At 59.4% G+C, this 13,133-nt stretch overlaps 1 protein-coding gene across 1 annotated transcript; it reads right to left on the reverse strand.

The window, feature by feature from the left end:
- Positions 1 to 1,356: 1,356 nt before the first annotated feature.
- Positions 1,357 to 8,981, reverse strand: LOC138723303 (cell division cycle protein 20 homolog). The gene is made up of 11 exons (XM_069862250.1): positions 8,973 to 8,981; positions 8,726 to 8,843; positions 5,261 to 5,409; positions 4,343 to 4,439; positions 3,853 to 3,981; positions 3,284 to 3,480; positions 2,842 to 2,936; positions 2,409 to 2,640; positions 2,174 to 2,299; positions 1,886 to 2,003; positions 1,357 to 1,535 (listed from the first exon to the last, which is right to left on the reverse strand). Exons 1-11 carry the CDS (start codon positions 8,979 to 8,981, stop codon positions 1,357 to 1,359), a joined length of 1,449 nt encoding a protein of 482 aa, XP_069718351.1.
- Positions 8,982 to 13,133: the final 4,152 nt, after the last annotated feature.

Below are 13,133 nucleotides of genomic sequence, written 5' to 3' on the forward strand. Positions count from 1 at the left end.
TTCAAACAGATTTCAGGCCTCCCCACAATGGATTTAGCAAGCGTGCTCATCCTCACGCTAACTACTTGTCCCCTTAAATCATCGATTACAGCCTCTGCTCCCCAGTGAGTTTCTTGATGCTTTTTCTCAATGAATTTTAGCACTACCAGGGAGAAACTACAGCCTCTTTTGTAGGGGTCACCATCCACCCCCTCTCGTTTGCTGTTGCCCTCACTGATTTTGCCAGTTCCAGATCAGCATCGCTAGAAATGGCACTTGAGAGGGACGGGATTATTGTTCAAACCCATTCACATCCCCCCACAACGGATATTCAGATCCCTCTCCACAGAAGGGATTAATACCAAGATACCTTTTCCTGCTGCCCTCGAGCTGCTCGCTCTGCCAGTCCACTACATACCTTCATCGGGGACTTTCCCACCCGAGGAGCCTTGCGATGCATTAACGCCGCTTCTCTCCGTTGCCCGACGTCTTCCCGCAACTGCAGGATTTCTTCTCGGTGCTTGACGGGGGATCCTCGTGCAGTTAACACTCCTCTTCCTTTCCACGTTGCCCCACGGGCACGGACCAACCCCAAAGCGTATTTGGAGGCCATCCATCTATTTACCTTCTGAAAGCTGTCCTGATTCGGTAATTCCCCTGTTACCTTTACCCCTAGAAAGGCAGCTGCATTTCCTTCCGTAGCTGTTTTCAGCTCCTTGAATCAGGAGCACTGGTGTCGCCGCTGCCCGCAGGCCCTGGCCACCCCCGGCTCACGTTATTCAATTCCTTAGAAAAGGACCCACCGGTCCCCACACGAGCAGCCCTTCCCCAGAGGCCTTAAGGGCCTTCTAGAGAGCCTTTACCACAAGTCCATCACGAGGTATCCCCAGGCGACACCATCAGCCGTTCCCAGGAGGTCTCTCAGCTCCCACACGCCTCTGGGCTCGGCGGTTCGGCAGACGCTTCCCTGCGATCGCTCCCGAGTCGCTGACGTCCCAGCCGTCACCCCAGGGCTGTCTCTGTGAGCAGCACGCAGGGCGCAGGGCGCTGCAACCTCCTCGGCGCGCAGGAAGGCAGGGGACCCAGGCTTGGAGACCGTCCTGCTGGGACACCGCGGGACTCGTCCTCCGCATCCACGCTGGGCTTGCTCCCATCAGCCACGGCCTTCTCTTCCAGCAGACTCCATAAAAAAGACAAAGGAAAGCACTTGGTTAATTTTAAAACCTTAATTAACATTTATTAACATTTAAACTACGTACAGGGGAAACCATTGAAACTATGTACAGGGGAAACCATTGAAACTATGTACAGGGGAAACCATTGAAACTATGTACAGGGGAAACCAGGTTTCCCCGCTCCCCCCCCACCCCCATGCCCTCATCGTATGGCCTGGCGAATGAAGCTGCTCTGGACTATGTCTGCCTTCTCTCTCTCCTTCTTCCTGATGGGATCCACCGCAAAGCAGCGCCAGAGTCGCAGCGTTTCATCCGCAGCAGCCGAGGCCACTGTTTCGCCATCGGGGCTCAGAGCCATGCTCAAGACTCTCGCCGTGTGACCTGAAGAGGAGGTGTGCGCTCAGGGACGGGCCGCTCGGCGCACGCCCCGCTCCCTCTGCTTCTGCCACCACGCTCACATTTACTGCGTGGGCCCCGGGAACCCCAGCAGCTCGCAGAGCTGGCCCCGCACCGGGCTGCAGCAGCAGGAATTCACAGCCCAGGCGGGCATTTGCACCAACAGCGTTCCTTCAGCAGCCCCCAGGAGGGCCTCCCTCGAGCAGCACACGCCTCTGCTCAGCAGCCTGCACCAGCCGAGCTCCAGCTCGGGCCACCGCTCCGCTCCACCCAGGGATCACATCTCCTTCAGCCGCCAGCAGCCCTCCCTGCCCCAGGCAAAGGGCCCTGCCTACCTTGCAGCTCAGTGACCTTGGACATGGCTGGATACTTCCAGATCACCAGCTGATTCTTTGCGGAGCCGTGGCCCGAAATGAGCTCCTTGTAGGTGGTCGACCACACGATGGAACAGACCTGGCAGGAGGCGGCAATGCAGGGAAGACGAGCTGCTCGTGCCGATGCTCAGCACCCCGAGAGGAGCACGGCCCCCTCCTCGGCCCTGCCTCGGGGCCTCAGGAGCCAGCAGCTCCGCTCAGGCGTCCCACCACAAGCTGTTTACATCCAAGCCGACGCTCACGTCTCACCTGGGAGCGGGCATCGATATTGCCCAGGCAGGTGCCAGAAGACACGTTCCAGAGGCGGATGCGTTTGTCGCCGCCTCCGCCTCCGGTGGCCAGAACGCTGGGCTGCCACGGACACCACGCCACAGCCTGCCAGAAGAGGGGTCAGCCTGAGGCGTGCAACGAGCACCCTGCGCGCAGGCAGTGCCGCACGGCTGCCTCGCACACAAACGCGTGCCCACAGCTGCCCTGCGCTCACCTTGACAGCACCCTGGTGCTGACGGAAGCTCTGCGCTGGAGCAAATCCTCCACGGCCCCCCTGGCTGCTCGGCCAGATGTTCACCACGTGGTCGTCACCACCACTGGCGAGGAAGCGGCCGTTTGGAGACCACTTGAGGCCACACACCTCCCGCGTGTGACCAGCAAGCGTGGCCACCTGGTGCTGAGCGACTCTGACGTCGTGGTGCTGGATGCAGCCGCTGCGAGCCCCGCTGCAGAGAGAAGGCTCACAGGGTCAGGCTGCACACAGTGCTGGGAAAAGCCATCCTGGCGCTGGGGCAGGACGGCTGCACCTGCCGCAGGGTTTCACACCGGTGCTGCCGGCAGATCCGGGCTCTTGGCGTGAGCCGAGCACATCCACAAGGATCTGCACCAGCTCCGCTCCGCCCTTCCAACCCCACCCACTGCTTCACCTGGACAGGATGTAGCTGTTCCAGCTGAGACACCCAACACGGGACACGTGGCTGCTCAGCGTGCGGACACGTTTCCGACGCTCCACGTCCCACAGCTAGGGAAGCAGAACAACAAGTTCTCCAGAGGGCCAGGAAACGCCAGCCCCGTTGCTTTGCCCTACAAACCGCAGCGCGCAGGCTCTGCCATTCAGCCTGCTCACTCTGGGAGCAGGGAACAATTTGTATCTCCTGCCCGCAGAACGGAAGGAGAACGCCAGGGGTCAGGAACCCCAAACCCAAGCTCTGCCTCACTGCCGCAGCTGCTCACTGCCGGAGGACATCTCCAGCCCACACCAGGCAAGTCGGAGCGCGTTGCATCCTTCTAGTGCCAGCCAAGCCTTCGTCCCAAGGCCCCACAGCTCCAGCAACCCCTAAACAGCTCCAGCTCGACTCCTGCACTCACCTGGACCTCACCGTTGCTCAAGCCAACAGCCAGGCAGCTGCCTCCGTTACCCCATGACACAGACGAAACGTAATCAGCTACGTGCTCCGTCTCCATGAGGTTGATGATCTCCCCAGAGACGTGGTGCCACAGGTAGACAGTGGTGTCCAGAGCCAGCGCCAGGAGGTTTTGAGAGCTCCAGTCCAGGAGATTCAGATCTACGGTTTGGAAGAGCAATGCAATGCAGGCCACCCTGCGCTGCCCTGGAGAGCCCTGCCCTTCACCGGTGCTCATCATAGAATCATAGAATAACCAGGTTGGAAGAGACCCACCGGATCACCGAGTCCAACCCTATTCCACCTCCACCAGGTATGCGTGTCCCCCAGCCCCAGTCCAAGCCACCTGCCCAGCACTCGGGACCACTGCTCCTACAAGGCTTCACCCCAGAAGTGGTCCATGCCAGCCCGAGGGCAGAAGAGACCGAAACAGCCCAGGCAGAGCTCCAGTCCCTCAGACCACGCTGGCCTAGGAACCGCACTGCGCTACACAACGATCTCAATGCCCAGCACGCGACATCGCAGCCCACTTACAATAGTCATCACGGATGTCTGGGGCATCCAGGACCCCCTCTGGCGCGCAGGGAATGTATCTGCCCTTCCTCCTGCCGCACCCAGGCATCACCTCGTGCCCGCAGAGCGCTGTGACGTTGTTCTGAAAGCCTGTGTGCAGAGAAACACTTCTGTTAACCGGAGGTCCCGTTTCCTCCCAGCTAAGCCCTGCTCACCCGAGGAGAAATCCCTCCCGGGGAAAATGCAGCCCTGAGAGCAGAGCCACGCTCAGAGGAATGCAGGGCGCTAACGGCACTGCTGGGGTGAACTGCTGAACCAGCTTTGGTAAATCAGTTCTCTGGAGCTGTCACACAGCCCCTCAGCCGCTGGACACCTAAGGATTAGGGAGAGCCCGGTGTGCACAGCAGCTCCCAGAAGCCAGTCGATGCCTCCAAATGCGGAGCCTCTGTGCCGCTGTTCCCCTGCCCAGGGCTCTCCAGCCGAGTCGACTCACCCAGAGCCTGTCCCTCACCTGCCGCAGGGCTCGGAGCCTTTCCACTGAGGCTCAGGATCTTTGCCTCTTCCACATCGAAGCCGTTCAGCCTCACTGCCCAGGCTTTCTGGCGCGCCTGTCAAGGCAGGTCGAACAGGACAGGTGACCCCAAAGCGACCAACGGAGGATTCCATCCCATCTACGTCACCCTCGCTTTGAAACCCAAAGACCACGAGGGTCGGCCCCCTCCTCTGTGACGGCCGCTGAGGACCTCGTCTCTCTGTTTGCCCCCGACCCTGGACCCGCGTGTTCCTGACTCCAGTTCCTGAGCTCAGCTCCCTCCTGGCTGTGGAGCCATTCCCTCGATTCTGCTCTGCAGGATCTGTGGTGACGTTGAGTCATCGAGGGCGCGATCTCAGATATTTGTGTGTATATATATTACCACTCCTAATAAGATCAATAACCGTTATTATTATTATTATTGTAATTTTAATTAAAGCTGCGGTTTTAGTTTCCAACTCACAAGTCTCATTCCTCTCATTTCCCTTTCCCCCTTTCCAGGGGTAGGGAGTGGAGGGATTTGGGAGCGCAACTGCACGGTTTTAGCTGCTGAAATCAGCCGGGCTGGGGCTAACCCGTGACACAGCTCCAAGGGCTGATGAGGCTTTAAAACGGAGCAAAGCTGTGTTTGGCTCCCACAAGGGCCAGAGGCTCTTCCCAGGGACACGTCCCTACAGAACAGCTTCGCTCAGGGTCCCGCGTCCCCGTTCCATTCCCAGGCCCTACAGCTCCAACCTCATCCCCGGCTCCTCAAGGGCAGAGCTGGAGGCAGCGGCGCTCGGGGCTGTCAGCCTCACGCAACCACGCGACACAACTTACAGTTTGCTTCCCTGGGAAAGGCCGCGAGGGCGTTTGGGAGGGAGCAGCGCAGTCCCTGCAACTCAGCAACACGCTCACCTTCTTGGTGGGTGACACCAAGGCAGGGTCCTGCTCTTGGCTCAGGAGGAACTTGGCCACCTCCATCCTCAGAGCGCGACGGCTGGGAATGTAGCGATCTGGCCGAGCGGTCGTTTGGCTCCTCTGCATTTTGGATCCTCGTTTACCTGCACTCACATGCATCAATATTGTCTGACAGCTACGCAAGAGCCCAGAGGAGAGCCCTCCCGAGGCAGCCAAGCCGGCGCTTTGCCACATCCCCCCTCGCAGACGAGCGAGACTCCCAGCGCTCGTGCCATCCAAAGCCCAACTCGCTCGTAGCTCTGCCCCCCGTCTAACGCACCAGTTAGAGGCTGCCGAGCTCTGTGCCCCCGGCCTCCAGAGCCCCTCGGCTCCCCGCACCCCCCTCTGCCACCGCTCCCCGCTCACCGGCTGCGCCGCACCACATCGCGCTGGAGCTGCGGCTGATGGGGCTGAGCCCGGGGCTGAGCTCTGCTGGGCCTCGGGGATCGCCGGGAGCGGCTGCAGCAGCACCGCGGGGATCACTGCAGGGATCGCCTCGGGAATCGCCTCGGGAATCGCCTCAGGAATCGCCTCGAGAATCGCTTCGGGAATCGCCTCGAGCGGAAGGGTCGCCTCGAGCATCAACTGCACGTGGGACGCAGGCGAGGGCGTCAGCGCAGGCAGCAACGGGACTGGGCTGCAGCCTGGCTGCCAGGGCCCTGGGCTGATCCTCAGCACCCTCAGCACTGAGGCCTCCTCTGGCCCGGCCTCTCCCTCTGCCCCCCTTCTCCTGCCCCCTCCCTCTCCCCTCTTTCTCTCTCTCTCCCATCCCTCCTCTCCCTCTCCCCTCTCTCCCTCCCACCCTGCTCTCCCTCTCTTCCCTCCTCCTCTCCCTTTCTTTCCCTCTCCACAGCTCCTCTAGAACCCCCCAGAATCCCTTTAGGAACCCCCCAGGATCCCTCTAGGACCCCATGAATCCCTCTAGGAACAGCAGAACCCCTTTGGAGTCCCCCAGGACCCCTTTGGGACCCCCAAACCCCTATAGGGAACCTCAGGAATCCTCTAGGCACCCCCGCAAGACACCCATAGGACACCCCAGAACCCCTCTAGGGACCCCAGGACCCCTCTGGAGTCCCCCAGGACCCCGTTAGGACCTCTTAGAACACCCCGGGGACCCAGAACCCCTCTAGGGCTCAACAGAACCCCTTTAGGGAACTCCAGGCCGCCTCTCGAGCTCCCCTGCAACAAGGTGGGGATCAAAGGGGAAAAGAGCGCCCCCCAGCTCAGTGCCGCCGCCGTGTGGCCGCATCGCGGTACTGCAGGAAGGGCTGCAAGAGTCTCTTCCACAAGCTGCTCCTTCTCCCTTTTTCCCACCCCAATTCCCCCAGGCGGGAACCCGAGACGGGTCCTGGGGGGTCCTGCAGGGGTTTTTGGGGTTCTATAGGGGTTCTGTGGGTCCCTAGAGGGGTCCTTGGCATCACTAAATGGGTCCCGAGGCTCTAGGGGGCTCCTAGGGGTCCCTAGGGGGGCCCTGGAGGTGGTGGAGAGGTCCTTCAGGGGGTTCCTAGAGGGGTCCTGAGGAGTCCTAGCGGGGTCCTGGGGGGCTCTAGAGGGGTCCTGAAGGACATAGAGGCATCCTAGTGGTCCCTAGAGGGGTCCTGGGGGTCCCGAGACGGGGCCGGGGGGGGTCCTAGATGGGGCCTGGGGGGCTCCAGAGGGATCCTGGGGGTCGTGGAGAGGTCCTGGGGGGTCCCTAGAGGGGTCCGGGGGGTCCTGGATGGGTCCTGGGAGGCACGTGAGGCCACTCCCCTTTCCTCCTCCCCCCTCTCCCCCCATTCTCCCCCCCTGCCCCTTCTCCTCTCTCTCCCCTTCCCTCCCCTCCCTCTCTCCCCCTCTCCCCGCCCCTCCCCGCCTCCCCCGGACCCGCCGCTCGCTGCCTCCCCCGGACCCGCTGCCGCCCGAACCTCCGCGATGCGGTTGGGGCTCCCGCAGCCCCCGACGGCGGTTGGACCCGCGCGGACGCGGCTCCGATTGGCTGGGGCGGGGACGGGCCCCTCCCATTGGCTGGGGCGGGGACGGGCCCCTCCCATTGGCTGCGGCGGGGACGGGCCCCTCCCATTGGCTGCGGCGGGGCCTGGGGGCGGGGCTAGGGCGAAGCCCTAAGGGTGTTGGGGGGAACTGGGGGGCTGGAGGGGGAAGAGAGTCGTGGGGGGTCAAGGTGCTGGTGGGGTATACAGGGCCCCCTCTAGGGACTCCAGGACCCCTCTAGGACCCCCAAAACACCTAGAGTGAAGCCCAGAACTCCCCTGGAGCTGCCCAAGCCCTCTCTATGTCTCCCCAGAAGCACTCTAAGGATGCAAAGACCCCTATAGGGAATCCCAGGACCCCTCTGGAGCTGCCCAAGCCCTCTCTATGACCCCTCAGAACCATCTACAGACCCCAGAACCCCTCTAGCAACTCCTCAGGTCCCCTCTAGGATCCCCCAAATCCCTCGAGGGACACCAGGACCCCTCTGGGGCCCCCCAGGCCCCCTTTAGGACCCCCAAAAGCCCACAGGGAAGCCCAGGAATCTTCTAGGGTCCCCCCCGCCAGGGCCTCTCTAGGACCCCCCCTAACCAGTGTCGGGACCCCAGGATCCTTATAGGGAAGGCCAGGACCCCTCTGGAGACACAACTCCCCCCCTCCCCAGGACCCCTCTAGGACCCCTCTTGGGGGGGTCATAGAAGTATCCTGGGGTGTTCTAGAGGAGTCTTGGGGGTCCCTAGAGGGGTCCTGGGGATCTTTACATGGGTTCTGGGGGTCACTAGATGGGTCTTGGTTGTCCCTTGAGGGGTCCTGCGGGGATCTAGATGGGATTTGGGGGTTCTTAGAGGGATTCAGGGGGGCCCTGAGGGGCCCTAGAGTGGTTCTGGGATCCCTAAAGAAATTCTGCAGGTCCCTAGAGGGGCCCTGGGGGGGTCTTAGAAGGATCCTAGGGGATTCCAGAGGGGTCTTGGGGAATCCCTAGAGGGTTCCTGGGGGTCCTTAAAGGGGTTCTGGGGGTCCCTAGAGGGGTGCTGGTTGTCCCTGGAGTGGTCCTGTGAGGATCTCGAGGGGACTTGGGGCTTCTTAGAAGGATTCAGGGGGTCCTGGGAGTTCTTAGATTGGTCCTGGAGGGTCTAGAGAAATCCTGTGGGTCCCTAGAGGGGCCCTGGGGCTTCTTAGAGGGATTCAGGGTATCCTGCGGGGGCCTAGAGGGCTTCTGGGGGTTCTAGAGGGATGCTCGGGGGTTCTAGAGGAGTCCTGGGGTCCCTCGAGGGGCTCTAGAGGGGTCTCGAGGAGCCTTAGAGTTATTTGGGCGGTTCTGGGGACCCCTAGAGTCATCACGGGGGTTCTGGAGGGGTCCTATGCATCCCTAGATGATTTCTAGGCGTCCTTAAAGGAGTTCTGGGGGTCCTAGAGGGGTCCTGGGGGCCCCTAGAGGGGTTCTTGACATCACTAAATGGGTCCTGGGTGGCTGTTTAGACGTCCTGTGGGTGCTGGTGGCTTTAGAGGGATCCTGGGTGTCTCTAGAGGGGTCCTGGTTATCCCAAGAGGGGTCCTTCGGGGCTCGTGAGGGATTCTGGGGGACCCCGTGGGGGCCCTAGAGGGCTCTATAGGGGTCGCTAGAGGGGCCCTGGAGAGGTCCTACGGGGCCCCTAGAGGGGTCCTGAGGAGTCCTAAAGGGGTCCTGGGGGGCTCTAGACCTCGCCCAGTCCATCCACGCCAGAGCCCGGGAGCTGGATCACAGCCCTTACCCTTCACGGACACGCAGGACAGAGTGAGATTACGCAGGGAGATCGTTAAGAAAAGATTTTATCCCAAATTTCTTGTGCGGTTAGTTCTGCAGGCACTTTTCTTGTTGTGTGTGTCTATCATGGGTAATAGAAAGTGTGATCGGTGGTGGGAAAGATACAGGAAGAGAAGGAGAGAGAAAAGGTTTAAGGAGCAGACAAGACACTCGGAGATGCGTCCCGATCCAATATCAGGGAGGGTTCTTAAACGATCCCAAGAGACCAAGATTAAGGCACAAACGAGGTCAGATGCCGTACAATCTTGTGAGCTTTATTTTAACAACTGACAACAGCGACAGGACAGAGAGGAAAAGAAAGGAAAAGTTAGAATCCCTAAGCAAGAAGACGGTAGAGATGCAGCTAATTACCACCACCACGAATCCAGCGATGTCCCGTTGGATCGGTCTCGGTGCAGGTGATGATGAAGACACAGCCACGGGGTGATGATGATGTTCCAAGCTCCAGGAAGCCCGGCGAAGGCACACACAGCAACACACACGAGGTCGAGTCCACGAGCAACGAAGAAGCAAGCAATGAAGGAGTCCAGCACCCCGAGCCTGCCGAGCAATGGGGAAGTCAAGCACCCTGAGCCCACCGAGCAATGACGAAGTCGAGCACCCCGAGCCCACCGAGCAACGAAGAAGCCAGAGGCTCCCCCATTTATCGCCCCAGTCCACAGTTTCCCCGAATAGTCCAACCATTTTCAGGAATGCCCAGGTGCCACTCGGTAAGCGCACTTCGGGTGGATGTCATGGTTTTTCCGTTGGGGACAGTTTGGCAGTGCTCACGAGATCGGCTCTTCATTGCAATAAAGATCCCTTACGAGATCGTGGTGGGGTTGGCAGCGATGTTGAGCCAAAGCAGTTCAACGGTTACGGCCCCTTACACCGCCCCGTGGCTCAACATCGCTGGCTTCACGGCGGTGTGAAAGACAGAAGGACAGAGAGAGAAAAAGGCCAGAAGAATGTGCAATACAACAACAAACAAAGTGTCCAGCAAATTTTACAATCACAAGCATCTTCTTGACAATATCCTTAACAAATATTACAACCTTAACAAATATAAACATCTTACAAACCCACAAGTCTTATCTTAAAAACTACTTAAGCCTACAAAACCGTAACATCTTATCCTAAAACTAATCAACTCGACAAAGCTTCAACATCTTATAAAACAGTTTTAAACCTCCGATTCGTTGACCGTCGGTGCCTCCGGGCCAGCCTCTGATGCCTCCGGACCCGCCTCTGATGCCTCCGACGAGTCAGCACGACAACACAATAGTTTACATTGCGGACATTCATAAGGAAAAAATACACGTATACAAAGGCAAAACACGAGAATCAATGCTATAACGCTAAGGGTATAAAAGATGGGGACTAACACCAACATTTTTAAAGAAAAATACCAAGAAGCGTCTGAGGCCCTGGCAGTCCACGCGGTCGCTGCTTCGCCCGATTTGGAGGTCGCATGCGCAGTGGGAAAATCCCTTTCCACACCTCCTTATAAAGCGATTTTAAGGCGTAACGCGCATGTGCTGTTTGGGTCTAGAAACTTCTAGGTGGTTCTATCCTAAACTTAGAAAGGAAAAAAAAAAAAACTCTTGCAGCCCTTCCTGCAGTACCGCGATGCGGCCACACGGCGGCGGCACTGAGCTGGGGGGGCGCTCTTTTCCCCTTTGATCCCCACCTTGTTGCAGGGGAGCTCGAGAGGCGGCCTGGAGTTCCCTAAAGGGGTTCTGTTGAGCCCTAGAGGGGTTCTGGGTCCCCGGGGTGTTCTAGGAGGTCCTAACGGGGTCCTGGGGGACTCCAGAGGGGTCCTGGGGTCCCTACAGGGATTCTAGGGGTTCCTAGAGGGGCTCGAAGGGGTCCTAGAGGGAGCCTAGGGGGTCCCTAGAGGGGTCCTCGGCTTCCCTATAGGGGTTTTGGGGGTCATAGAGGGGTCCTGGGGGCTCTAGAGGGGTTCTGTGTGTCCTCTTATTAAACCTTTTCTTAACCATCTCCCTGCATCATCTCACTCTCCCCAGGACCCCTTGAGGACCCCCAGAACTCCTTTAAGGACCCCTAGAAACCATCTAAGGATGCACAGGACCCCTCTAGAATCCTCGTGACGACTCTAGGGGTCCCCAGGACACCCCGAATAACTCTAAGACTCCTCAAAACCCCTCGAGAGCCCTGCAGAACCCTCTAGGGCTCCCCAGAACTCCCCGAATCCCTCTAAGAACCCCCAAAGGCCCCTCTAGGGACCCCAGGACTCCTCTAGAACCCCCAGAACCCAATTACAGACACCCAGAAGCCCTCTAGGCCCCTGCAGGATACCCTGAATCCCTCTAAGAAGCCCCAAGGCCCCTCTAGGGACCCACAGGATCTCTCTAGACCCTCCAGGAACAATCTAGGGACTCCCAGGACTCACTAAATCCTTCTAAGAAGCCCCAAGTCCCCTCGAGATCCTCACAGGACCACTCCAGGGACAACCAGCACCCCTCTAGGGACCCCCAGAACTCCTTTAAGGACCCCCAGGAACCCTCTAGGGATTCCCCAAGACCCCTCTGGAATCCCCTAGGATCCTTCTAAGACCCCCCCAGGGCCCCTCTAGGGACCTGCAGAATTTCTTTAGGGACCCCAGAACCACTCTAGGGCCCCCCAGGGCCCCCGAATCCCTCTAAGAACCCCCAGATCCCCGCAAGACCCCTCAAGGGACAACCAGGACCCCTCTAGTGACCCCCAAAACCCATGGAAAGATCTCCAGGACCTCTCTAGGGACCCCTAAGACTCCTCTAGAACACCCCAGGATACTTCTATGACCCACCCCGGCCCCGGACCCAAGAGGGGTCCTAGAGGGGTCCTGGGGGTCCCAGAGGGGTACGGGGGAGGGGGTTTCATCTCCAGAGGGGTCACAGTCACTTTATGGTCCCTGAGGCACCTTTCTCTTTTTCCAGTGCCTTAAGGAACAAACGTACAAACAGGGACCTGCCAGGCATGAGAAATGTGAGCTGAGATGCTCTGAGAAGGGAGACGGCACCACATAGCTGGGAAGATCAGCCCAGGCCACCCTGGAGCAGGGAGCAGCTCCGGGTGGGTTTTCTGTCTCTCACGTGCTGAGGGGGTCCAGGCTCAGGGTTAAGGCTCAGTTCCTCATGCACCTTTTCTCTCGATTGAAAGGGCGTGGAAAACTATTCAAGCACTCGCAGACACGTGAATGGCAAAAGCTTGTAGGAAAACATGCTATCCTGACAAGCGAAGCACCAGCAAAGGTACATGGGAGCACAGCAGAGCCCTGCGCCCGCCTCCAACAGGTACCCAGGAGTGTGCAAGAAGAGTGATGTGCAGTGCTAACAGCCCAGAATATGCTTCCTCCCTCCCACACTGGCAGGTTAGGGTGCTCCCAAGTCACAGGCAATGTCCCGACGCTGCTTAATACTTGCTGGCTGCTCCCTTGCTGCACATAGAAGCCCCTGGTGTCCACGCACCCTGTCTTCCAGACCCTGACAGAATCTCCCCGTTCCCAATTTCCCGGGACATCCCATGCTGAGCCGCAGTGGAAGCAGTGGAAGCAGCAGTGGATTTGGAATCAGTACCAAATCAAAAGCCCCCAGCAACACTTCCAGGCAGCTGCAGGACCCACTCCATCCCAGGCAGGGCACGGGGATGGAGGCAACTCCACCTGGGAACAGGGCTGCTGCCCACCCAGCAGTCTTTGCAGCTCCTCATCCCCCACAGAAGAAGAGTTCTATGCTGCAGGGAGCCGAGCTGTGGAGCCCAGCAGGGACACGGCAGCAGTGGGGACAAGCAGGGGAGGACACGGGGGTCTCCTTCGGACACCCCAGCCCAGCCCCAGGTCCCACGTGCTGCAGCAGAAAGGGTGCTGTTGGGACAAACACCCCATCGCCCGGTGCTCCGAGCAAGCTCAGCTCCCTTTCATCTGCTCCCTTCACTGGACGACAAACGTGTGAGACAAGCCCCCAGTCTGAAGCCAGAAACCTCCCCACAGGGTTGTACAGCCCCTGCCTGCTCAAGCCATAGCTCCCCACCTCTTTGCTCCCATCTCCTTCACTAGCTTCCCCTCCTAAGAAGCCCCAGATT

This window comes from Phaenicophaeus curvirostris, chromosome 8, assembly GCF_032191515.1.
Source record: "Phaenicophaeus curvirostris isolate KB17595 chromosome 8, BPBGC_Pcur_1.0, whole genome shotgun sequence".
Taxonomy (NCBI): domain Eukaryota; kingdom Metazoa; phylum Chordata; class Aves; order Cuculiformes; family Cuculidae; genus Phaenicophaeus; species Phaenicophaeus curvirostris.